This window comes from Tamandua tetradactyla, chromosome 6 (genome assembly GCF_023851605.1).
Source record: "Tamandua tetradactyla isolate mTamTet1 chromosome 6, mTamTet1.pri, whole genome shotgun sequence".
In the NCBI taxonomy this organism is placed as follows: Eukaryota; Metazoa; Chordata; class Mammalia; order Pilosa; family Myrmecophagidae; genus Tamandua; species Tamandua tetradactyla.
The window spans coordinates 81,249,120-81,274,937 of record NC_135332.1 but is presented as its reverse complement, the minus strand read 5'-3'; the positions used below and the strand labels follow the sequence as shown (position 1 = coordinate 81,274,937).

At 43.0% G+C, this 25,818-nt stretch overlaps 2 protein-coding genes across 16 annotated transcripts in view; one reads left to right on the top strand and one right to left on the bottom strand.

Annotated features, from left to right (window-relative positions):
• Window positions 1–5,077, top strand: part of ZNF34 (zinc finger protein 34) — a 49,649-nt gene extending 44,572 nt beyond the window's left edge. For 5 of the 6 annotated variants that reach the window (XM_077166440.1, XM_077166438.1, XM_077166439.1 and 2 more), the window contains one exon: window positions 4,587–5,077. The gene's annotated coding sequence lies outside the window, so the exon portion shown is untranslated. Of the gene's footprint in view, window positions 1–4,079; window positions 4,192–4,586 lie in introns of all 6 variants that reach the window. The other variant, XM_077166435.1, reaches the window with a different exon arrangement.
• Window positions 55–17,093, bottom strand: ZNF250 (zinc finger protein 250). 10 transcript variants are annotated; one of them, XM_077166429.1, is made up of 7 exons: window positions 16,703–16,823; window positions 11,811–11,934; window positions 10,625–10,651; window positions 10,225–10,317; window positions 9,875–10,001; window positions 9,445–9,558; window positions 55–2,239 (listed from the first exon to the last, which is right to left on the bottom strand). In XM_077166429.1, the coding sequence occupies exons 4-7, from the start codon at window positions 10,261–10,263 to the stop codon at window positions 924–926; spliced, it is 1,596 nt and encodes a 531-aa protein (XP_077022544.1). In that variant the 5' UTR covers window positions 10,264–10,317; window positions 10,625–10,651; window positions 11,811–11,934; window positions 16,703–16,823; the 3' UTR covers window positions 55–923. The 10 variants fall into 10 exon arrangements, with proteins under 10 accessions (XP_077022544.1, XP_077022541.1, XP_077022543.1 ...); XM_077166426.1 differs by lacking the exon at window positions 10,625–10,651 and adding an exon at window positions 14,171–14,303 and having other exon boundaries at window positions 16,703–16,822; XM_077166428.1 differs by lacking the exons at window positions 10,625–10,651; window positions 16,703–16,823 and adding an exon at window positions 17,018–17,063.
• Between the last annotated feature and the right edge of the window lie 8,725 nt (window positions 17,094–25,818).

Sequence of the window (25,818 nt, the reverse complement as noted above, 5' to 3'; positions counted from 1 at the left end):
GTTAACATTTTATGAAAGACAGTAAGGCATAAAGGACCCTTTGGTATAGCAGCTAATGAGATCTGGGGCTTTCAGTATGGGGCTGTCCTCCTGTGACGACATAAGGGTCCATGATACGTAATGCCACATGGTCTCTGGCGTGCAGGAACTATAGGTTGTAAGGGCCAATTCTGAGGGGAAAAAAATTATTGAATTTCCACTAAAAAGTTAAAGCATCCCTTCTTTATTAAATAATAAGTATCAGCTATCTGATATTTAACTTTATTATTTAATAAAATTAAATAATCAGATAAAGGATATTTTAAATTTACAGTTTCTTCCTAATATATATTTAGACTTTCTCCTTTTTTAAAAAAATACTAAGTAGGCTTTACACAACTAGGATTTCCAGTTACTTACATAACAATTGATAACAAGTATATTTTATATCACTTTATACACATAGCACTTTAATGTTTTAACACAATACTAAAAATAGCCACAATTCTAATTTTAAGTGCAATTAATTAGAAAGGTCAATTTTGTTTAGGAAAAACATAAAATGTTCTAAGGAAGAAGTTTTATTTGGAATGTAAGAAATTTATTATGACAGTAGTCCTTATGCCTTAACTTTCCTTACTTACTTTGAATAACCCCTCTAAAGTTAAAAAATTATGGCCAAGTCTTTAGCAAAATTCACTACAATATTTTGGTTTACCCTCCAATATAATTTTGAGATATAGGGAAAAAACAGGCATCACTGAAGTTTTCTAATAGAAAGAACATACCCAGCGCATCTTATTGGAATTACTCTGATACTAAATTATGACAGAAGAGCTTCCTGTGGAGGTAACAAAGACTTCTCAGGGCCTGAAGTTTCTCACAGTCCTGTATGCACAGAGTTTCTGGTGTGGTTTCTTCCCAGAGCTTGTGGCAGCCGAAGGTCACAGCTTCTTGTGCACTTTCTGGTGCTGGATGAGGTGCCCGTGTTGGTTGAAAGCACGTCCACATTCCCCACACTCATAGGGTTTCTCGCCCGTGTGAATTCGCTGGTGCTGGATGAGCACTGAATACTGACTGAAGGCCTTTCCACAGCTGTTGCATTCATAGGGCTTCTCACCTGTGTGGGTCCTTAGGTGCACAATCAGAGTTGCTTTCAGGCTGAAGGCTTTGCCACATTCTGTGCACTCGAAGGGCTTCTCGCCTGTGTGAATTCTCTCATGTTGAATCAGAGATCTGCGTGCACTAAAGGCATGCCCGCACTCGCTGCACACATAGGGTTTCTCCCCGGTGTGGATCCTCTGGTGCTGAATCAGGTGTGAGTGCTGAACAAAGGCCTTCCCACATTCATAGCATTCGTAGGGCTTCTCCTCAGTGTGAATCCGCTCATGGTTCATCAAGGTGGATCGGTGGCTGAAGGTCTTCCCACACTCACTGCACTCATAAGGCTTCTCCCCAGTATGCACATTGTGATGCTGAATAAGGACTGAGCGGTCACTGAAGGCCTTCCCACACTCACTGCAGGTGTAAGGCTTCTCTCCAGTATGGATTCTCTGATGCTGGATAAGTGTCCTCTTCACACTGAAGGTTTTCCCACACTCACTGCACTCATGAGGTTTCTCTCCAGTGTGCACCCTCTGATGGCTCCGCAAAACGGTGCTGTGGTTGAAGGCTTTCCCACACAATGTACACACATATGGCCTTTCTCCAGTGTGGATTCGTTGGTGCTGAATAAGATGCGAGAGCTGAGTGAAGGCCTTCCGACATTCAAGACATTCGTGAGGCTTCTCTCCTGTATGTATTTTATGATGCTGAGCAAGATCTGAGCTCACTCTAAAAGCTTTCCCACATTCATTACACTCATAGGGTTTCTCTCCTGTGTGAATTCTCCTGTGTTTGCTGAGGACTGAGCTCTGGCTGAAGGCCTTCCCACATACACTGCACACATAGGGCTTCTCTCCAGTGTGGATTCGCTGATGTTGAAGGAGATGGGAGCTCCGACCAAAGGATTTCCCACATTCAATGCACTTGTAGGGTTTCTCTCCATGAGGAATCACTGGTAGTGGCATGCTGTGGCTCAATACTTGAACCTCTTGAAGACCAGCTGGGTTTGAAGCCAGACAGAAGCTTTGATCAATTTTATTACATTCTTGATCAATCCTTCCCATGGGAGTTTTTCCCAGAACCATTGTTATTTCCTCTGAAATTACTGGCTTCAGACTCAAATCCCTATTTTGTTCCTTGCCCTTGGTTTCACATTCTGAAACAAAGCCAAAGTGAAAATATTAACACCATTCAGATAGCAGAGCAAGCCAATCTTGAACTGGCTTTGCTGATGAAGGGGCTGTTGGCAAGGATGTGGTTCCTTGAGTGCCTGTAGCTGCGTGATGAGGAGGGAAGGACATAGAAAAACTTCATGTGTCTCAGTCAACTAGAAATGGGAAGGTAAAATGGAAAACACTAAGTAACAGTACAGTATACATACGGTACAAATCCTAGTTTGAATGCACAGGAGGGGAATGAGTAGCAGCTAGGTAAGAGCTCATCAACTCATCAACAATGCTAGGACCACAACCTTGATTCTGGGGAACCTGCAGAGCAAAAAACAACAGCACATAGAGGACATTTTCCTGCCAGGAAATGCAGTTTGGTAGTCTGGCCTGGGAGTGTAGGGAGATGCAAGCTTTCATACACAAGTCATGAGGGAGTGCTGTGGTAGGGCTGACAAGAAACAAACATTTCATGGTGTGTGTATGTACGCTGTGACCTTTCCTTTGAGGAAGGTAATTTTGCGTGGGGAATGCAATAACTGGGCCAAGACTGGAGATGAGAGACGATGATAGGAATCTGTGGCCAGTTTAGACGAGAGATGAGGCCTGGATGGGAGTGGTACTGTAGATAGCAGAGATGCTTTCAAAATCAAGTCAAGGGGTTCTCTGGGCTGTGTGTGAAGGAAGACAGTGCTAAGGATGATTATTTTTACATCTCATACAGATTGAGTTGAGATTACAGGATACTGCTCACAGATCATGAATGATGAGGGGGACAAATACTGTTTGTGGAGGATGGGCTGTGGATAGGGAGTTATCTTCATAAAGACACACAATAAATGGGACTACCCCAAAGGATAAGACTGACTCCCCAGGACAGCAAGAAATATAGTTTGGCCTTCTGTATCTTTCCAAGGCAAAGGATCCATGGGCCTCCTCTGTAGGATAGGATGGCCTCAAGCACGACAACCTCACCCTCACTGCTGTCACCACTGCCTTTCCAAAGTCCTGTATTAGGTACAGCACTAAAAAAAACTTGTATTATACTTTGAGTGGCGTTACTGTTACAAAAGAAAATTATGAAGGGACTTCACTTTTCTCCTGTTAAAGGGAGCACACATCCAGAGCCCAAGACAGGCACCTATCAACAACCCATGGGGGAACCCAGACATTGTAAACTAGCCCAGAAACACTCAGGAGCCTTGGGCTAAATCAGGGCCAAGTGTGTGCTAGGTTTGACTCCTTCGTTGCTCCTTTTGTTTCTTTTTATGTTCAGGAGCTCCACTGGTGTAATACTCCTAACCTCTTCCAGTTCCCTACTCCTTCCTCTCCAGGGGAGGTGGAATGATTTAATTGCCTGGCTTACCTGGGTAAGAATTAGCCATTCTTGGCTCAGTTTCTATTTTGGGAACCAATCTGGCCCTAGTAAGCTCATTCTCCTCTGCTCCTCCATGTTCATAAGCCTACTGAGGTAGGCCCCCAATGTGGTGGCCCCTCATTACCTGTTCATATCAGGAACCAAAGGTGAATGGCAATAAATCACATTTCTCCAACTGTGTTTATTGTAATAAAGGTATTTTCATGTCATATCTTACTTTTCAATTGGTCCAGAATTTAGGAAGATAGTGCTGAATAATGGGTCTCCTCAAATCCCAGCAAAGACATTTGAAAAATATTCAGAACAAGAGATGTCCATACCCAATGACAGGGGAACTTCAAAGAGAGGGACAAATACCCAAGAAGTGTTTTCTGACTTAAGTGTTTTCAGTGGAGACGGCAAATAAATAAAATATGTGCTTGATTTGATCTGTGATATCTTTTGACATCCAGGGAATGGTTACCTTGAAAGGACTAAGACATGCCAAATACAAAAATTTCTTGCAAAAGGATGAAAGCAGCTGCAGACTGTAGCAAGCCATCAGCAGGTTCATCTGGGAAAGAGGTGGGTGTGGTGACTCAGAGGCCAAAGTCCCACTCCAGGTCTGATTAACTTCCCAGTTTCCTGGAAATATGCTATCCCCACACTCTGGGCTTCTTGATATGAGGGCACCCTGCTTTTCACAGCTCATAACAGCTCTTCAGGTAGGGCTCAGGTAGGCCCTCTACCCTCTCCAGATGTCCCACCAGAACCTCCAATTTAAGAGTCCAAAATAAATCTTTGGCTCTCTTTGCATAGAATGAGCCCCTCTTCAAGTGGCTGGTGGATGTTCAGGACTGGAATTTTTCTGTTGATTCCTTATCTTCCTCTTTTTCCCATATCTACATCCAAATCCTTGTTCCATTACTAGACTACCATTCCACAGCTCACCATTAATTCAGTTGATGTTCTCTCCCCAGTATTATCTGGTCACTCAGAGGCACTGAATTGTTTCTCACTGTGACCAGCAGAAGCACAAAGTTTCATGGGGCTACACTGACAAATCCAGTTGCATCATCCATGTCCACATTCACTGACTTGCTTTCCCCGAGGAAGCAGAAAGCTGGAAAAAGCATCGTTCGCACCCCAACAAGAAGCCAGGTAATCCACAAAATGCAAAGTACCTAAAGTAGTCAAAACAACTTTCCGTCATATGTTCATGAAGATTATTGGTTTGTAGTTCTTTTGCAATGTCTTTGGAAGCTCCTGGAATTACGTAACATTGACTTCAAAGAATGAGTTCAGAGGTGTTCTGATTTTTTGGAAGAATTTCTAAGAACTCACATTATTCCCTCCTTAAATGTTTGACAGAATTCACCAGAGAAGTCATTCACAACTGGTGTATTTTGTGGGGAGATTTTTAAGTCCAACCTCAATTTATTTAACAGATAAAGAGCTAATTTTAACTATATGGCTGTTCAGTGTTTTATGTCTCTCAAGGAACTGTCCATTTCACCTAAGTTACTACATTCATTGAAGTAAAACTGTTCATAATTCTCTTTGTATACCCGTAGAATATGTAGTCATGTCGCCTTTCAATTCTGATACTGGTAATTTACATTTTTTTCCATGATTATTTTGACTAGGTTTATCAATTTTATTGATCTTTTCAAAAGAACCCCTTTGGGTTTCAAGAATTATTTTCCCTATGCTTTTCTGTTTTCTATCTTCTCTGATCCTTATTGCTGTCTTTCTTCTGCTTACTTGGGGTTCCACTTACAGTTCTTAAAGTGAAAGAAGGTGAAAGCTGAGCTCAATGATTTGAGACTTTATTCTAATATAGGTGTTTTAATGCTATATTAAAAAAAGCTTTAAGTACTGCTTTAGCTGCATACCACAAATTCTGATATGCTGTATTTACATTTTTATTCAGTTTTTAATACTCCTTTTAATTTCTTCCTTGGCCCATGAGTTATTTAGAATGATTTTCAATTTCCAAATATTTTTGGATTTTCCCAGAGAGCTTTCTATTCATTTCTATTTTAATTCCATTGTGGATGGAAAATCTATTTTATTTGACTTGTTTCTTTTTAAACTCATTGAGGGTTTTTTTGTTTTTTCCTGAATGGCCTACAATATTTTCTACCTAGGCCAATCCAATGTTCCATGTGCACCTGAAAAGAATGTGTATTCTGTTGCTGAGTGGAGCATTCTATAAATGTTAATCATGTTGGGTTAACTGATGTTCAAACTTCATGTATCCTTAATGTTTTTCTTCCTACTTGGTCAATCAATTATTGAGAGTAGTCTGGAAATATGACCATAATTGTGAATTTGTCTATTATCCTTGAGATTCCAATAGTTTTTGTTTCTTGTATTTTTATTTTGAAGGTCTGTAATTAGATGCATAAATGTTCAATAGTTATAGTCTCCTGATTAATTGGCCCCTTTCTCATTATGACTTTATCGCTGGTTATATTCTTTGCTTTCAAATATACTTTGATATTAATATAGCCACTTTAGCTTTCATTACTAGCAGATAAAGCTAGAATAAATCTTTTCCCACTATTTTACTTTTAATATATTTTTATCTTTATATTTAGAGAACGTTTCCTACAGGCCACATATAATTGGGTAGTTTGGTTTTTAAAAATCCAATCTGACAATCTCTGCTTTTGATGAGGTTTGTACACCATCTGCATTTAAACATTATCGATATGATCAGAATAAAGATATTATCTTGATCTTTCTTATCTATTTGTTCTTTTCCCCCATTTTGGAACATACAAAATGGTAAATATTAGTGGTTTTGATTCTCATTTCACTGGTGAATAATGAGGCAAGTACTTTCTCATGTCTATTGTTCATTTGATTTTTCTCTTCTCTTAGGAATTTGTTCAACGTTTTTGTTGACTTTTCTCACTGGGTATTTCTACAACATTTATTCTCCTTAAAAGTATTAATTGATACAGCAAGGATTTAGCAGGTTTTTTAATTAAAAATATGAATTGTAATAATTTAATAAGATCATAACGTCTTATTTTAAATTATTCCATGACTTGTAAAGTGGCAGACAAGTTCTAGTTCTTTGTTTTATGATTTATAAGCTCACCTTCACAGAACAAAGGCTGAAAACCAAAGAAATAATTACTTATTTGCATTGAAAAGTATCTTTTCTATTATTTGAAGCTCCCTGAATGGATGATTTCTGAAATGATACCAAAGTAAGATCTTTTATTAAGATGACTTTAATAAAAAATGAAGATGTTACTCATATCAATCATCCTTAGCATAAAAGCTTCTTGTAAACCCCAGCAAGACATGGAACCTAGCCCTGCCATCTTATACCCACACCTGTGCAACAGCGTATGCTTCGGCAAAAACCCACTTGCTTTTAGAGTAAGAGCGTCAGCTTAAGTATATAGTAGGGAAATGACTTTTATGTGTAACAAGATAAATAAAGGGAAAAAAGCAATTTCACTGAAAAAAATTTTAATTAAATAACCCCTCTTTGGTGTTTTGTAGAGACTGTGTACACTGCATAAGGATCACACACATACTGTTTCAGAACATACTGGGGAATATTTTCACATTCTAGTGAAACATGATCAATACCTTCAGGGATTGTACTGGATTAAAAAGAAATTGAAGCATGCACTTACCCATGGACAAGATAAACTGTCTTGGGGGTACAAGGTGTAGTGCTATCAACATCTGAGATTTGCAAATGGAAGAGAGTTGAAGGGACAACAAGACACTTATCTTGGGTAGAAAAATCCTTTCATTTGCTGTTACAACATATAAATGAAATTCACTGAATGAAAAACAGCATGGGCAGGTGGGTAGGTGCAAACTCTTGTTCCTCCTCAGATGTCTCCAGGACAAGACGCTGGCTTTAATGCCTTTGCTTTGATGGTGCCCCTGGTACTGTCCTAGGCTGCCTCTGTCCATGGTGGCTGTCTGAGGTCTTACCTATCCAAGAGACGTCTTAGACAAGAACCCTTCAAATCTGATGCAGAAGTCATTGTGAAGTGTTTCCACTAGTGTGACTGGTTGAAGACTGAGAGGAAGTTTTTATACAGAAGTAGCTATTCTTTCTGTCTCCTGCTCAGGCCATGGTGGGAGAACAACCTGAACGTGTTTTAGATCAACTTTGTGCATATAAACAGAGGCAGCCTGGGACAGCACCAGTAAAAGGCAGACTGTCTGTCCACACATAATTAAGAAACAAGTTGCTGCTTTCAAAATGGAAAACTGTTGCACCCAAGAGCAGAATCCAACGGACGAACTGCCCACGTGCACAGTGACTTGTGCTGAGGGTCCAGGCCCTGGCCCTGGCCAATGGAAGCTTTCCTGAAACTCAGGTGTCACATTCCTGTAGTTAGATATTCATTGCCTGAAGCAACTGCTGAATGCTGCTTTTGGGGTTGGATTATCTGTATCTGCTTTCATATTTCTTTTTATAATTTTCTCTACAAGGGTCTTGCACATCTTTTGTTAAGGCCTCAGTACTTTACATTTCTGATGGTGTACTTCCATAATATTATCTTTTTATAAAATTATACCTCTGTTGCTCATGAATTGAAATGCATTTGATCTTTGTACTCAGCCATGTTGTTAAAACTATCTTGTTAATTTTAATACATCTTCTGGGAATTCTTTTGGGTTTTTCAAGAATACAATTGCATGAACTATAAACAACTTTTCTTTTTCCTTTCCAATTCTTATTGCTTTAGTTTTGTTACAGTTTTTGCTTTTTTCCTTAATTCACATGTGGGACCCCAGTACAATGTTAATTAGACATGAAGTTAGGCTCTCTTACCTTGTTCTCAATCTCAAACAGTGTGCTTTCAGCACTTCATCATGAAGCATCAGGATAAGACATTTCCCTTCTACACTTAGCATGCTTTGTATTTTTCTAAATCAAATACATAACTACCTGTGGTAGTTAGATTCAGTTGTCAACTGGCCAGGTGAAGGCACCTAGTTCTGTTGCCGTGGCCATGAGTCAATGGTACATGAACCTCATCTGTTGCTGATTACATCTGCAGTCGGCTAGGAGGTGTGCCTGCTGCAATGAATGACGTTTGACTTAATTGGCTGGTGCTTAAATGAGAGAGCTCAATGTAGCACAGCCCAAGCAGCTCGGCATACCTCATCTCAGTACTTGCAGCTCAGCCCGGGCCTTTGGAACTGCAGAAAGGAATCACCGTGGGGAAAGTTGTTGGAACCCAGAGGCCTGGAGAGAAGGCCAACAGAGATTACCCTGAGCCTTCCCATGTAAGAAAGAACCTCAGATGAAAGTTAGTTGCCTTTCCTCTGAAGAACCAACAAAATAAATCCCCTTTTATTAAAAGCCAATCAGTTTCTGGTGTGTTGCATTCCGGCAGCTAGCAAACTAGAACACTTCCTGAATGTTCCATAAGAATAGGCACTTCCCTAACCAGATTCTGTCCCTCTTGGCAGGACAGAATCAGAACATCTGTGCTAGGAGTCTGTTCCTGTGCCTCAATTGTCCTCTGTCTGGCTCTGGACACTGCCTTCTTTTGCACATCCAGCTCCACCACTCACCCATCTTCAAGGCTGTGCTTGTGTTCTCTGAACAGGTTCTGTGCTCAAGGGCTCCTCAAGCTCATGGCTCTGGTACATGCAGCTTGGGCCCTCCTTTGCCAGGTAAGGCCTGATGAAGTCTCACACCTTGTGTAAGCCACCCCCAGTGATATGCCAGTCAGCAGCTCAGTCTTACTCCTGCACAGGAGTGAGGAGGCTGGGCAGGGGGAGGGTTGTGCCCAGGGCTGTTCAGCTCTCAGTGAAGATGGGGCTGCCCCACTTACTCACCTGAGTAGCCATTCCTCAGGTGCTTGCTTTCATTAGCCTTCTGTGAATCCAGGACCCATGGTTCTTCCCCTCTTTCCAGCTGGGAAATCACTTCAGGCTTGGATCCTGGAAGTCCTGCAAAGGGAAGGAAGTCCTTTTCATTACCCATGTTCAGTCCCCCAACCTCTCCACCGCCTACATGTGGGGATATAAAGATGGACAAAGTCAAACCCTATACTGGAGCTGAGCACCCACCAGGAGGCCAACAGGTGAACTCATGCCTGACAGGTGCAAACGCCAGGGGTCTTCCAGACCTGTGCATGACCACCAGTCCCCTGGGAGGCCCTGACCCCAATGACCTGGCCTGCTACTCCCTCATAGCAAAAGCCCACAGAATGTGCCCCCACCCCATGCATGAGCCTGGCTTACTACCATCCTCAGGGGGCCTCACCCAGCGCGACCACATTCCCGTAAGTCTCCATCATCACATGCCGGTAGAGGCCCCGCTGCGCAGGACCCAGGCGGTCCCATTCCTCTTGGGAGAGGAGTACAGCCACGTCCTCGAAGGTCACTGGGGCCTGAAATGACAAAGGCTGCTTTAAGGGGTACAAAATCTTCCACTACTGCAATGGGGGGGTGGGGGGGTGGATGTCAACAGGTATGGCAAAGGGAGCTGCGCTATGAGCTGACAGCAGGGGCTGAAGGAAGGTAAGGGGCCTGGCAGGATCCAGGGGTGAGGACTGGGGAGGAACCTGCTGGCTATGGGGACTCCAGGCTGCACTGGCCACAGGGACAGCTTACCTGGGGTCCCACTGGTGGCAGGAGCCTGGCTGCTGCCATTGCCTGGTTTCCTGGGGTCTCTAAAGATGATGAAAATCCAAGCAGCAGGTGGGGCTGAGGGAAAAGAAGGATGATGTGAGGGGCCCAACTTTGTTCCTGGAAGATCCCAACTTCCTAGGGGGCCTCAGGGGAGCCCTGGTTCCTATGGGCAAGTAGTCAGCAAGGGGCACATCAGGGGAGGGCTTTTGACACCCCTACCATATCTGGCCCAGCTCCATGCCCCTCATGGACTCTGAACCTGTGGTCCCAGAAGCTGTATCCAATAAGCATGACCAGGAAGTTCATGTTTATTGTGTCCAGAGTTTTGGGGACAGCAAGTACAGGTTCACTTTCAGATACCTGTGGACACATATATACTCACTGGACCCTGAGGCTCTGTTCTCTGCTTCTGGATGAAGGTTGGAAAAGGTTGGGTGATCTGCCATGGTTTGCCTCTGGCCCAAGTCCTGCCTGTGCACCAGCCTCACCCTGGGCAGATGTATATCATCCAGCCAGGAACTCAAATGGTCTTTTACAAGATGCCACCAGGGCAGGAACTGGATGGCCCTGGCTCCGCTTCAGCCCAAGGCTGAGGCATGGCCTGCTGCTTTCCTAGGGCATGGACTCACAACCTGAGGCCAAGAATGGCCTTGGGGGGAAAGTCCGAAGGTGAGCACACCTGGATCTTCTTACCAGGCCTGAGTGGCCTACACCCAAGAAATCAGATGTGTCTGAGTCACGGCTTCTCTGTGGGCATAGGTTCCAATTCTAAGTCACTGGGAGAATCCCTGCCTCACCCCACCCTTGGCCCTGGCTCCCGTGAACATGACCTACAGGGCATGACAAACTGCCAGAACCCAGAGACAGAGCTGCAGTTGGGCTCCACATCTGCCTTGCTCACTGCTGGCTGGGGTTTTGTTCCCCACAAATGTACCAGGAGCTCCTGCTCCTCCGATTGGTATGTGCAAAGCCCTGGGCCTGGCAGGAACTGCCCATATAAATGAGAGACAACCTCCTATTTCACAGAAGAAGCATATTCGTTTGGTAGCAACCAAACAATTTAACTGAGTTTGGGGCATGCCTGGCTCTTGCACCCTGAACTTAAAACAAAATGCTGTAAAATAAGGAATATGTGTCAAAACTCCTAGATAAAAGTATATAATACACACCACTGCTAAATACAATATAGAACAAATCTCACAAAATAACACTGTGTAAAAGGAACCCCCCCACAGCACAGGCACTGTGTGGCTCCATTTACACAAATTTGGGAATAGGTACCATTAAACGTGGTGATCAAGTCCAAGGGGGCTTATCCCAGAGAGGTTCCTGGGGGCTACGGACACCTGTCCCTTGACCTGGGTGCAGACATGGGGGAGGGGGGTTTCCTTTGAAAAAAATGCAGATGCATTAAACTTCAATTAAGAGCCCACATGAAACAAATGCTCATGATGTAAAATTCGCAGAGGATGTGAGGTAATGGTGGCCAAACTGAGCAGCCCCGGTTCAAGACCAGTCAACCACTGTGGGCCTTGAACAGTCACACTAGCAAGTGGCCCTGTGCTTACTCTGGTGGCCCTGCAGTGGTACAGGTGAGGTGGGAGGTTCAGGCCATGGTGTTGGCAGCAGAGGTATCAGCAGAGGTTGGCTCCTGGATGAACTCTGAGGTAGCGTCATAGGTTTGTGGATGTACTGGATGTGGGTGAGACAAAAGAGCAGTCAAGGGTGACCCAGGGATTTGGTCAAAGCCACTGGAAAGACTTGCTGACACAGGGAAGGGGAATCTGTGGTGGGCAGGTTCTGCGGAAGCAACCGGAGTTTGGTTAAATTGTGGTGTCTGTTACACCCAAAGTACTGGGGAAAGGGGGGACTGAAAACCTTCCTGGTACATTTGGTACCATGGAAAACAGTCCTTCCACATGTGGGCCACACATGCACCAGAGGACAGTGAGCACTGTGCTGGGCAGTGAAAAGGCAGGGTGCCACCTTTGGTCCTGTCCTATACACAACGACCCCACACTCTGAGGCTCCAACCCTCCCCTGCAAATGGAGAGCCAATGACTTGGCCTCCTCTGAGGATTAGCTGGGGACTATGAGGTAGGTGCAAGAAGTGCTGAGAGCCACCGGCCCAGAGTCGGACACCACAGGACCAGGTGTTATAAGAGGGTTCGATTCCATTAACATGCAGGGAAAATCCAAAGTGCTGACTCAGCTACCAAAATGACTGAGTGATATGAACAGGGAAGGGTGCATCAAAGCCAAAGGGCCCTTCTGGATCAGGTTCCCACCTCGAGAGAAAACAAAGAGTAGTACCAGATCCCAACCTAGGGGTAATCTTCCTATTTTGCCAAGTGAAAAATATCACAAAGTATGGTTTTGTATTTTGTTAAAAATGAACAATACAAATCTCAAAAGTAGCAATAGCTAGCTATTAATTTTTCTCTCCATGGACTTTGGTCATAAACTTTGGGTCTCCTGGAACAAGTCTGTGACACATGTAAAATGTAAAACACACGAAGCTCAAACCTAAACCCCAGACACTGAGAAAGACAGGAAAAACAAAGCCATCTGGGATGGCCTGAGACCAGCTTTTTAATAATCACTCCCCCTCCCCCCAAGTCCGATGCTGAATTCCAGGCTTTGCTTCTATGAGAAGAATGCAGTTCTTCAAACAGTTCCCAGATCACAAAGAGGGAATGGCAAGGACACGTCTTAAAAAACGAAGGCTAGAACCACAATTAATCCTGTAGAGATGCTAACTTCCAGAGGTGGGGCCGTGTAGGTGGGGAATCACCACCAGAGAACCTGAAATGGAGTCTGTGGAGCTGCCTCAGGAGAGCAAGCGACCCACTGGCCCACCTCACAAATCGGCAAGAACACACAACACCCACCCCCCACTGGCTATACCACTCTCAGCTGTGGCTGGGCAATGACCTAGACATCGGCTGCAGCCTGAAGGGGCCGTGCTTCAGATCAGGAATTTCGTTTTTGGAAATCTCCCCAAGAAAAGAAGAACCCGAAAGGAAAACAATAATTGATAAATGTTCATGCTGCATGGTTGCTCTGGAGAAAACTAGGAAAAGCACACACTGTCGGGGGCACATTGCCCGACCCCCGGGGTGGCCCTTGTGTTGCAAATGGAAACACATGGAGAGGACCAAAAAGGAACCACAATGGTACAAACAGCTTAGAATTTAAGGCTTACTGTTTTTTTTGCTTTGTAAGCAAAACTTTAGAAGCCTATCACTTTTGCTGGAATTACTGACAACTTTAACATGATGGGCAAGCCTGTTCTCACAGCACACAATGCAGGTGATATGTGAGCTTTCCAGGCCCATCAGCCCAGGGCCCTGGCCTGGCATGGGGAGTTCACAGCATCTCTTCCAGGTGGGACCACTGCTCCCTCCCGTTTTGCTGGTCCTCACTCCCTCTGGCTTTCCTGCTGGAAAGCCCCACCCCCTGTTCATGTCCTTCCCTCCAGGTGGAAGCACCTTCAAAAGAAGCAAAGCAAAGCACTGCTACCCACATCCAACCTTCCTGGAGTAAATATATTTCATCAGAAATACATGACCTCAAAATTGATACTTCCCTGCACATCAGCGATATCAGTCAGAAAACAGGAAGGATTCATAGTAACCTCAAAAGAAACAAGGTTCAAATACCCTTTAGAAATGCGCAGGATCCCCATGAAGAAAACTACACAAGTGGAGGACAAGAAAAGGCAATATGAATGACACAAAAGCCAGGTCTCAAAAATAAAGACATGGTATCACAGTGAAGTTAATTTTGCCCACTATCCACAATACAGTTCGTATTCAAAGGTGGAGGTGGGTTGGGACCAAATTAATCTTACATTTATCTGAGAGAATAAACACAGGAACATCTCCAAGAAGACCCTGAAAGGAGACAACTGGGGAGCACAACTCACCACAGAGCTATGGAGCTACATGGCCAGAAATGTAGCTCCAGGAGGGCAGGGGGTTGCCAAGTCTATATAAACACAAGCGCAGAGCAGCCTGGGGAGATGACTCAGTAAGGCGTGCTGTGGAACTATGGGTTAACTGTTTGGAAAAAAATAAAATTAGATCTTTATATAAGGCTCAACAAATCTCCCAGAAAGCACAGCAAAGATAAAGAGCTAAAAAGTGGAGCAGGAAAAAAAAAAAAGGATCTTATTCTATATCATATACTGAAAGTTTAATGGGTTTAAAAGTTAAATTTAAAAAATTCTGTCATACTAAAAGTACAAATTTAAAAATGATTTTGCATGAGGAAGAACAAACGAATGTCATTACTGCAGGGTGTTGAAAATAGATGGTAATTAATATTTAAAATTTTTAACTTACGAGTGAGACTAAAGCAAAAAATGTTTATTTGGTACAAAAAAAATTCTGTCATAAAAAGAACTCTCTAAGCCCAACTCTACAAGCAAAATCACTGCCCGCCTCCCTACATGGGTCAAGACATCCAGGGGTGGAAGTTCCCCTGGCAGCATGGGAGATGACTCCCAGGGATGAGTCTGGCCCTGGCACCACAGGGTCAACAATGCCATCTTGACCAAAAGGGGGAAAAGAAGTGGAACAAATAAGGTATCAGTAGTTGAGAGAGTTCAAACAGAGCTGAGAGGCCATTCTGGAGGTCACTCTTATTGAGGCTTCAGCTGGACATTGCTATCTATCAAAACTTGCCAAACCCCAACCAAAATCATTCCAGCCAATGCTCAAGAACACCTAGGGCAATATTTAAGATACTACAAAGGTTCCATGCCCTAGGGTACCTTTCCAGAAACCTACAATCTCCAGATGGGTCCAGATAAGTTCTGAAACCTAGAGAGCCCAGCCAGCCTCTCCAGAACACCAGCTAGTTCCATCTCCCTACCCCCTACTATTAACAGCACTTCCAACATGAAAAAATTCGAATGGGAATACCCCTAAAGAGTGGTACAGAAAGATCAAAGGTGATGGTGGAGTTATACATAGAAGGTACGGTTTAACAAACAAGTATCATTGCTGAACCATTATATTGATATCTTTCAGTCTCCAGTATCTTAAAGCAGCTGGAAATAAAAACCTAAAATGGTGGAACTGTAACCTATACCAAACTCTAAAATCTGTTCTACAACTAAAGTTGTGCTGTGTGTTGAAACTTACTGCTTTTTTGTATATATGTTATTTTTCACACACAAATAAAGTGATTAAAAAATATATATGTTCTTTCTAGCCTCCAATGTTCTGGAGCAGCTAGAAGGTAAAACCTGAGATGGTGGTAAGGCAAACTCTGGGACCTGTCCTGTAACTACTTGTTGAAGAGTGCTTTGAAAACTATTGCTGTTTTCTTTCTTTGCTTTATATATATATTACACAACAAGTAAAGTTAAAAAAAAAAAAGGACGAATAAAAATACAGGTAAATTTCTATCATTATTTTAGGGCGGGTGGGCCTTTTAAAGCAAAACACCCAAAGTAGAAAGCCTGGAGGCACATGTAAATCAAAACATCATGTACGTCTAAGCCATCACAAGCTCCAAAAATGGTTTCAAAGACACGTAGGAATTTAGTATATGACAAAGAGGTCTTTCGAATCAATGGAAAGATGAATTATTCAATAGATAGAATTAGAAATGACTATGATTTAGAAAAAAAAAAAAGAAGCTGGATCCCAACCTCGCTCCACACTAAAATACATTCCAGATGGATCAAACATTTTGTAGTACCAGAGTAACGAGTTCTCATTTTTGAAATAATTTCAAAGTAAGGAAGACCCTTTTAGACATAGCACAATGCCCAAAAGCCTTAAGGGAAAACATCTTACTGGACCAAACTTAAAATCTTCTATCTCAAAAACAAACAAACCCAAACCAAACAAAAACACTATAAGTGGAGTTATGACAAAATGGGGAAAAAATATTTTTAACTATCTGGAAAAATACAAATTTCCTTAAGTTGCAAAACACTTTTAGAACACAAACCCCTAATGAAAACAAAATAAACTGGGCAAAAAGTATGAACTGGCAAGTCAGTAAAGAAATACAAATGGCTAAAAAAAAAAAACCACATTAAGAGATTCCAACTTCACGGGTAATTGGGAAATGGAAATTAAGCCAACATCCAGCAACACTGTGAGGAGAAGGGCGGCCTCTCCGGGTGGGGCTTGCAAGGTCCTGCTCTCCCCGGCAAAGCCCCCGACAGATGTGCAGGCACCAACCGGCCCGGCGCCCCTTCCCGGCAGAAACAACCTGCACAGGCCAAAGAACGCCCAGCGCCCACCTCCGCGCCCTGGCGGGCTGCTGGCAGAGGGGCTGTCATTCTCCTGACATGCTTGCATTAAGAAAAACATTACCACATTTTCTATTACCCCCTGCCCACGCACAAATTCTATCTCAAAAAGAAAAAGCAAGTGATAAACGAGGGGGTAAACTCCATTATAGAAAGTTGGCCCCAACACTAAACCCGAGCTCTTACAGAGGAGGAAAAAGCTTCAGGAGAAAAACGGAAAGGGCCCGAAATTCGAAGAGAAGGCGGCCCAAGCAGGGGTGCTCGGGGCAGACCCCCAGCCCGCAACGTCCGGGCCGCCTCGCGGGCCGCAGACCACCGCCCGCGCCCGCCGAGCCCCGGCCCGCCCTCCGCGAGCCTCAGACTCTCGCCCCGGCGCTCCGGAGGACAGCGCCGAGCCTATTCGGCTCGAGGAGGAACCCAGGGCCGGGGCGCGGCGACTAAGGCGCCCCAGCTTGACTGGCCGCGAGGTAGACTGTCAAGTCGCCTGGCTACCCGACTCACCATCCACGCCGCAGCCTCTCGCGCGAAACGGCTACCATCCGCAGCCCAGACAAAGGGTCGCCCCGCCCTCCAGAGCAGCCGCCAATCCCTGGGGGTCACGCCCCCTCCGACTGCGCCCGCCCCGCCAATCCTGGAGCACGAGAGCGCCCAGTATGGCGTGGACCCGCCTCCTCTACCCGCGCGTTTCTTCCCCACTGGCGGCTCGGCGACCACCGAGAGCCGAGGCCTCCGTGGCGCCTAGAGAGGCATTGCCCCCCCCCCCCCCCCCCCCCCCCCCCCCCCCCCCCCCCCCCCCCCCGCCCCTCACTCAGGCGGCGCTGCTGACCTTCCGGCTTCCGGGCAGCTCGCCACTCTCTCGCGGCCGCCGGCGATTTAAGTCTCGCATCTGTGCGTCGTGGGGTCTACAGACAGGCCGAGTTCTTCCCCACTGTGCGTTTGCTCTCCCATTCGCCTGCCTCCGGCCCCAGGCCAACGTGACCTCCTGGAGGCTTTCTTCCCTGTGGGAGCAAGATTCCTTGCTGGTGGCTATTCCCGCCCATGCAAGCTCAGGGACCCAGGCCCTCCGGCTCCCCTGGCAGGTGACCGTCAGTTTGTGGACGTTTACTGAACAATGACGGTGTTGGCCCTCCACTCTTCTGTGGTATTTATGGCCTTTTTGGTGTCAGTGTGTGTTTTAAACCATTTTACTGAAAAAACAGTTGAGTTACCCCTTAGGAAGGTGTATTAGGGTTCTCTAGAGAAACAGAATCAACAGGGAACACTCGCAAATATAAAATTTATAAAAGTGTCTCACTTTGCTGTGGGAAGGTAGAGTCCAAAATCCGCAGGGCAGGCTGTGAAGCCTAGGATTCTGATGGAGGATCTAGATGAACACCACGGGAGAGGCTTGACACCCTAAGCAGAAAGAGAGCCTGTCTCTTCTGAATCCTCTTTAAAAGCTTCCAGTGATTAGATTGCACATCACCCATTGCAGAAGACACTCCTGTTGGCTGATTACAAATGGAATCAGCTGTGTATGCAACTGACGTGATCATGATTTAATTCTATGAAATGTCCTCCTTGCAACAGACAGGCCAGCACTTGCCCAACCAGACAAACAGGTACCACCACTTGGCCAAGTTGACACATGAGCCTGATCGTGACAGTCCACCCCTTGTCAACTTGGCAGCTATACATATCACCTTAAACCATACCTAATTTCTAAATAAAAAAACATTAAAACACACGTTTTTCTTTCACATAACAGTACTCAACTGTCCTGCATATAACTGGAAACACAGTAACTATCTCCATAATAGGGCACAAGTCCTCGGGTAATATTCATTCTTAAACTTGATATTTTACAATGTAAATAGTATAACAGGAACAAAATAGCATCACAGTCCTAGCTTCTGTAACTGATTACGTGGTGGTAGTTCATATTTATCACTACCTTCTTCCATTACCCATTCCAAGTTCCCTTTACCCTCAGCAAGCACTTCAGCTGGCCATGGTTCTTTGCCTGGTGGGGTGACCCAAACCTTCATTCCTGAAGTTTCAGACCCATTGGTAGTCCTGCCTGGATTGGGTTGTTGCAGTTTTCCATTGATTTTAATCACAGGGCATGGTAGTACTAAAAGATGCCCTAGGGGATCTCCTATATTCCAAGAAAACTCTTTTTTACCGCCATTGTATAGTTGCAGTCCTATTTCTCCCTGATAGTCAGGGTCAATCACCCTAGACAATAATGCAATCCCTTTCTTGGCTTGTTGATCCAAGGGCTTGAGTAGCCCAAAGTGATCAGGTGGCAGTCTTAGATTCCATTTCAGTGGAATCATTGTTGTTTCTCCTGGTGGAAGCACTCCCCCTTTTGGAATTAAAACCTCTAGACCAGCAAAGCTCAGGGTTGCAGGGACAGGAAGCAAAAATTTTCTTAGTGGATAGTGGTGCCACTTCCATTTCCACCCCTTGGTTCCTGGACCCATGGATCCTGGCTATGGGGGAAACAGCCCCATACAGTGGACGCTGATTCAGAGCATATACAGCTTCCTGGAGAATATTACCCCAGCCTCTCAAGGTACTGCCACCTAGTTGGCACCATAATTGAGTTTTCAAAAGGCCATTCCACCGTTCTATGAATCCAGCTGCTTCTGGATGATGGGGAACATGGTAAGACCAGAGAATTCCATGAGTATGTGTCCATTCCCGCACTTCATTTGCTGTGAAGTGTGATCCTTGATTAACTAAGTCTGAAATTGTTTTGTACTCTTTTACCATTTTGCTAGAATAATTCTAAGTATGGTACTATGTGAGTCCAACTTCATTTCTAAAAGCTTTAATTTTATTCCTTTCTCAGGCATAATAATAAAAGAGGCAAGTAAGGAACTGAAGTTGTGTTTTTTTTTTTTTTTTTTAGCAATTATTAATTAGAATCCCTATAATTTAATACCTGAAAAATATAGAATGATACTTTTGAACTATCAGTTGTCTCTTACTCAAAGCATATCTTCGGGGTTCCTGAATGAATAGCCAAGATGAGAAAGGAAGCCCTGTGGCAGAAATGCAGAAATAAAGCACAAGAAGGATTTACCTCCAGCCTCCTGTACTAGCCTGCCTCAAAACCAAAGAGAATCTGCCTAACCATTAAAAAAAGATTAAAGGTGTTAATTAGGCTAAGAGATAGAAAGCTATCACCCTTATGTCAGGCAGACCAGACTAAATCTTCTAATGGATTCTCTCCCCCCACACACACACACGTACACACACAGAGACAGAACGTTTTGTATACTGAAATCCCATTGAAGATGCCTTTATATGTATATTTGTGAACCAAATACCTTGTGTTGAAACTGAATACAAGTTTGGGCAACATTATTTTAGGCACAATCATTATCCCTATTCCTATACAAATTGTTTTGAACATTCAATACTGAAATATAACCACGGGGAATTTAGAAGAATAACTGAACTTCCTAAGATGCAATTTCAGAATTCTAGTCTTCATGTCTTTTCAAGTTGAGTACATATGAAGTTAATATCAGATAAAGTAGAAGTTCTTTTATTTTCTTTCTGGAGAAACACACACACATATAAACACACATATGAATAATATGACATTTCAAGATGGATTTGAAGTTTTTTAATATTAGTTGGAAGGAACAGAGGGGAAATTGATTAAGGGGCCATGACTGTGTTTTTGTAATTCAGATTAGACTTCTGTTCACTCGACCTAGAACTCTTTTGTTATTACAGCTTGAACAAGAATTTAGTAGGCTGCCTTTCTATTGTATTTCTAGGTACCCCATGATTTACTAGCCAATGCCACAAATCTCTGTGAGTCATATCATTTTGACTCCTGCTTTGAGTTTGCTGTCTATTATAATAGCCACATCTACCTTGTCTTTGGTGATTAAGTGCTGCCACCTGGTTTCTGCCAGCTCGGGATCCAGTCATCCCCATTGTGTTTAAGGATTGCAGCTCAGTGACAGCAGTTCCTACAGTAATATCTGACCTACAGAGAAGTGCAACTACAGAGCTCTTCAGGGATGATGGTGCTAGTCTCACCAATTTATTCCTCACTGTTCTGGTAAAAGGTGCATCCTCCGGACATTCCTGGGGTGTAAGAGCAGGCTTTGCATGATAAATCCACTCTAACATTCCAATCTCTCTAAGCCTCTGGATCCCTCCATCTAACATTATACCAGGGCAGTTCTGGCATTTCAACCTCAGGTAATGTTGGCCACCTTTTGATCCAGGTTTCAACCAACCATCCAAACAAACTGTTAACACCTTTTCTGACCCCTCAAGCTATAACATTGAATGCAGAATCTCTGCTTAGTGTGCCCATATCAATAAATTCAGCCTGCTCCAGCCTTATATTCCTTCCACCATTATTTCACACCCTTAAAATCCATTGCCACACGTATTCCTCTGATTTGTCTATATAAATTGGAAAACTCATGCAGTTTTTTTGGAGTATAACATACCTCCTCATGTGTGATACTTTGTACCTCACCTAGAGGCCTGTTGGGACTTTAGCTATAGGTCTGGAAGAAATGAGGGGTGATGGGGGTGGGACATGAAAAGACTTAGAAATACCTTCCAAGCCATTTGCTTCAGGGCATTCATTTGCAGTTTCATCTGGTGAAACAGGATTAATCACTCTAGGGCTAATCCCTTCAGGAGGAGGTTGGGTGGCCAACTCCTCAAGGCAGGCTGGAGGTGGGGTGGCTGTGTCCTTGGGGCAGACTATTACAGGATTATCTAGGGAAGACTCAGCATGACCTAGGGTTTCAACCTCACCCCCGACATCATTATCAATCCATATGTCACCATCCCATTTCTCAGGGTCCCAGTCTTTTCCAACTAGTGCTCTCACTTTAATGGCAGACACCATTCAACATTGAGATTTCAGTTTATGTTGTAAAATTGCTATTCTAGCAATAGGATTCTGAGTCTGATTTTCAGAGATCTCGTGTCTATGGCTACAGAAGATGAGATTTTCCTTCAGGATACTCATAGAAACATCTACATCTTTCAGACAGTGCTTAAGCTTCTTGTTTGAAGCCTTAAGCCCATCCTTTTCACTCCTTAATGTAGCCAGTGTATCTAACAAAACCCAGCCAACATCTCTATACCTCTTATTTCCACAAAACTCTGTAAAGGTGTCAAAAACATTATCCCCCACAGCCTGGCTTCATACAAGTGAAGCATTAGGAGATTCGAATGATGATATTTTGACTGTTTCTTTTGCCAACTAACTCAATGGATTGGGAGTGTCATTCTGATTATGGGAATCAGAGTCCTTAGTGCCTTTGAGTCCAGTCAGAGTAGAAAACCATTCATAAAAACCCATTTTTAAGATTCTGTTTCTTAAGAACCACTCCTGGTACCAAGATGTATTAGTTAGGGTTCTCTAGAGAAAGAGAATCAACAGGGAACACTCGCAAATATAACATTTATAAAAGTGTCTCTTGTGACCGCGGGAACACAGAGTCCAAAATCTGCAGGGCAGGCTGTGAAGACTACGATTCCAATGGAGGGTCTGGATGAACTCAACAGGACAGGCTCACTAGCCAAAACAGGAAGAGTCTGTCTCTTCTGCATCCTCCTTAAAAGGCTTTCGGTGATTAGATTAAGCATCACTCATTGCAGAAGACACTCCCCTTTGGCTGAGTACAAATGGAGTGAGCTGTGGATGCAGCTGGCATGATCATGATTTAATTCTATGAAATGTCCTCATCACAACAGACAAGCCAGCATTGCCCAACCAGAAAAATAGGTACCACCACTTGGCCCAATTGACCCATGAACCTGACCATGACATCCTGGATGCCTTAGATTGGACATTTCTATAGACTTGCTTTAATTGGGACATTTTCTCAGCCTTAGAACTGTAAACTAGCAACTTATTAAATTCCTGTTTTAAAATGCCATTCTGTTTCTGGTATATTGCATTCTGGCAGCTAGCAAACTAGAACACTGCCTCTAAAACATAGGGGTCCTTTTAAAAAAAGAAATTATAAAACCATCATCACACCTGGATATTAACTATTATCCCTTATTATCACCAAATATACAGTTAGTACCCAGTCTTCCATTTGTCTAGTGCATTATTTTTTGCAATTTGCTTGTGTAAATCGAAAAAGATTGAAGCCAGATACACAAATGCATTTGGTTGATAGGTCTTTAAACTTCTTAATCTATAAGTACCCCTCCTATACCTCTTTTTTCTCTCATTACAATTATTTTTTCTTTTTAAAAACATTTTTATTGTAGTAAAGTATATATAACACAAAGATTCCTGTTTTAACCTTTTTTTTTTTTTTTTGCATAGGCAGGCAATGGGAATCGAACCCAGATCTCTGGCCTGGCAGGTGAGAATTCTGCCACTGAGCCACTGTTGTACCCCCCCCCCATTTTAACCATTTTTAAGTGTACAATTCAGTGGTATTGATTACATTTACAATATTATGCAACCATCACTACTATAAATTACCGAAACTTTCTCATTACCCCAATCAGAATCTCTGTTCTGGGGGCCTGTTTAAGTTGGAAATTTTCAGACTTAAAATTTATATTTTAACTCAGCACGTAGAGTTCTTACCTGCCATGCTGGAGACCTGGGTTCGATTTCCGGTGCCTGCCCATGCCAAATTAAAAAAAAAAAACATTTTCGCTACATGACTCTTTTTTGTTTTGCTTTGTTTGGAAAGTACATTTTAACTGGTAGTTACATAACAGATTCAAAGTTTGGTGTGTGTTACCAATCCACATTTTCAGTTTTTTCCTTCTAGATGCTCCAAAACACTGGAAGTTAAAAGAAATATTATAGCGAGTCAGCAGTCATAGTGGTTTGCTAAATCCTACCCTCTCTGTTATAACTCCTCCCTCTCCTTTGATCCTACTCCCAGTGAGTGGGGGTCTTTGGGCTAGGCCCATTATAACACTTTTGTGTTGAAAAGGGCTGTTAAAATCCAGAGCAATCTAGAATAGAGGGATGGAATAAGTTGATATTCTTGGAAATGCTGGCCCCACTGGGTTTCAAGACTTACCTGGCCTGGGAACCCTATGGAGGTTATAGGTTTCAGGAAAGTAAGCTTAATACATGATACTCTTGTAGTCTCAGAGTCCTAGGTGGTCTTTAGAGCGAATGGGAATGATGTTAGTTGGGGCATGGCAAACCATGGCAATTAGCAATAAGTAGCTGAAGCCTGCATAAGAATAGCCACCAGAATTGCTTCTCAACTCCATTTGAACCCTCTTATTTTTTAACATTTCTTTTCCATCTTTAAATCCAGAAGACATTGTCTATCCTATGGTGCCAGGGCCAGGCTCAACCCTGAGAGTCATGTCCCTGATCATCATCCCTGAATGTCATGTCTGATAGAGGGGAGGGCAATAATTTTCTTTGCAGAGTCAGGCTTAGAGAGTGGCACCTCATCTGAGCAATGAAAGACATTTGTTTCCTGGAAACAATTTTAAGGTATAATTATAGGTACTACTAGCTTCTCCACTATAGAAATAAGTTTCATAAGGGCAGCCTTAAAATCCAGAGCTTGGCCTATTTTCTTGGAAGTCTCTAATGTTTGAGAAGGTACAAGGTGTATCCTGGTTGGGAAAATTTAATATTTCCATATTTTCTTTCCAGTCCCTAAAGGGATTCTACCAATACTTTAAAATTATCAGCCAACCATAGTCTGGGATTACCTTAATGTAATCCAGGTACAGACCTTGTTCCTGTTCTGGGCTCCATGTATTCAGTTTGTTTAAATGAACTATCCAGATAGGTTGACTTACATTGTGTGTTACAGAAAGTTTAGGTTCTAGATACAATAAACCCTCTCTGCCTTTGGTCTCATACAGTAGGTGAAGCTCTAGAGTATATATACACTATCATCTTTTTGCCTTGTATTCTGATTTACCTTAGTCCCAGTGAGATCAGTTTCATTTTTATCTCTAATTGAAGGCTGATCTCTTCTTTGATTACTTTAACTGTTATTGTAAGCAGCAATGCTGACTTATGTGTCACAGAGCTACACAAAAGTTCTAGAGAAATACCAGCTTATTCACATTTTGCTCAGTGCCTCAATAACTTAAGCTTCAGACTAAGTATGGCTGCTATAAGAGCTTATGATCTAGGCTCCAATTTTCTTATAAGCATCTTCTGAAAGGGACCATAGCATATTTGTTCTTTTGTTTCTGGCGTTTTGCACAACACATTGTCCCCAAGGTTCATTCAGTTCTTTGTGTCACTGCTTTTTGTAGCCACACAGTATTCTATCAATCATTATATGCTTTAGCACCCTCCATCCATTAAGCATCATGGATAATGTCCAAAATAAACAAACCATGTCTTACGGAGTCCTCACTTGGTTATACAGTCAGCAGCACTTTCAATATTATACAATTATCATTGGTAAAAAGTGAAAAATAACCAATAAACGTAGTTTCACCAAATATCAAGTTAAAACTTCTCCTAATCTCTTGTTCCTCCCCATGCCCCAATTATTTACCCCTGGTATTGTTGTAGTACTGTGGCTCTCTTCCTGTTAACTATAGGCCATAGCATGCAATATTAGGTTTCTTCTTATGCTCCTCCATTATTGACTCTTTGTACAAGATCAAACCTTTGAAGGAGTTCATGAGAGAACTTATTTGCACTTGTACAGTTAATAAGTGGGATTCATGGGACTACACATCCCCCTTTCAATCACATTCACCTTCAATATAGTAATGTTACTTATAACTCCACTAGCTAGCTATCATCACTTCTATCCATTCCCTTACATTTAAGTACAACCTCATTGGGTAAACTTTTCCCGGTCTCTAGCTTCTGTGTATCTCTAGGTCCCCCACATTCTATAGTGTATACCTTTGAGATTACTTTTAACAGAATTCTATGGCGAAATCATGCAATATTTATACTTTTGTCTCACTTATTTCACTCAGAATTATGTACTCAAGGTTTATCCACGCTGCCATATGCTTCAGAACATCATTTTGTCTTAATGCTGCATAATATTCCATTGTATATACATACCACAATTTGTTTATCCACTCTTCTGTTGATGGGCACTTGGATTTTTCCGACAACTCAGTATTTTGCTTTCTGAGGAACAGCAAAACTGTCTTCCACAGTGGCTGCACCATTATACATTCCCACCTGCAGTAAATAAGTGTTCCGATTTCTCTACATCCTCTCCAAAATTTGTAGTTTTCTGTTTGTTTAATAGCAGCCATTCTTATAGGTGTGAGGTAGTATCTCATTGTTCTCCTTTTTGTTTGTTTGGTTTATTTATTTATTTTTTATTCAAGATAAC

What these genes read in the sequence shown, in the direction of transcription:
- ZNF250 (XM_077166422.1), bottom strand. An exon ending in CGGGAATGTGGTCGCGCTGG is followed by an intron (nt 9,559 to 9,874) that starts GTGAGGCCCCCT and finishes TTCCCTTTGCAG; the next exon opens with GACTTCCAGGATCCAAGCCT. An exon ending in CCTGAGGAATGGCTACTCAG is followed by an intron (nt 2,240 to 9,444) that starts GTGAGTAAGTGG and finishes GCTTTGTTTCAG; the next exon opens with AATGTGAAACCAAGGGCAAG.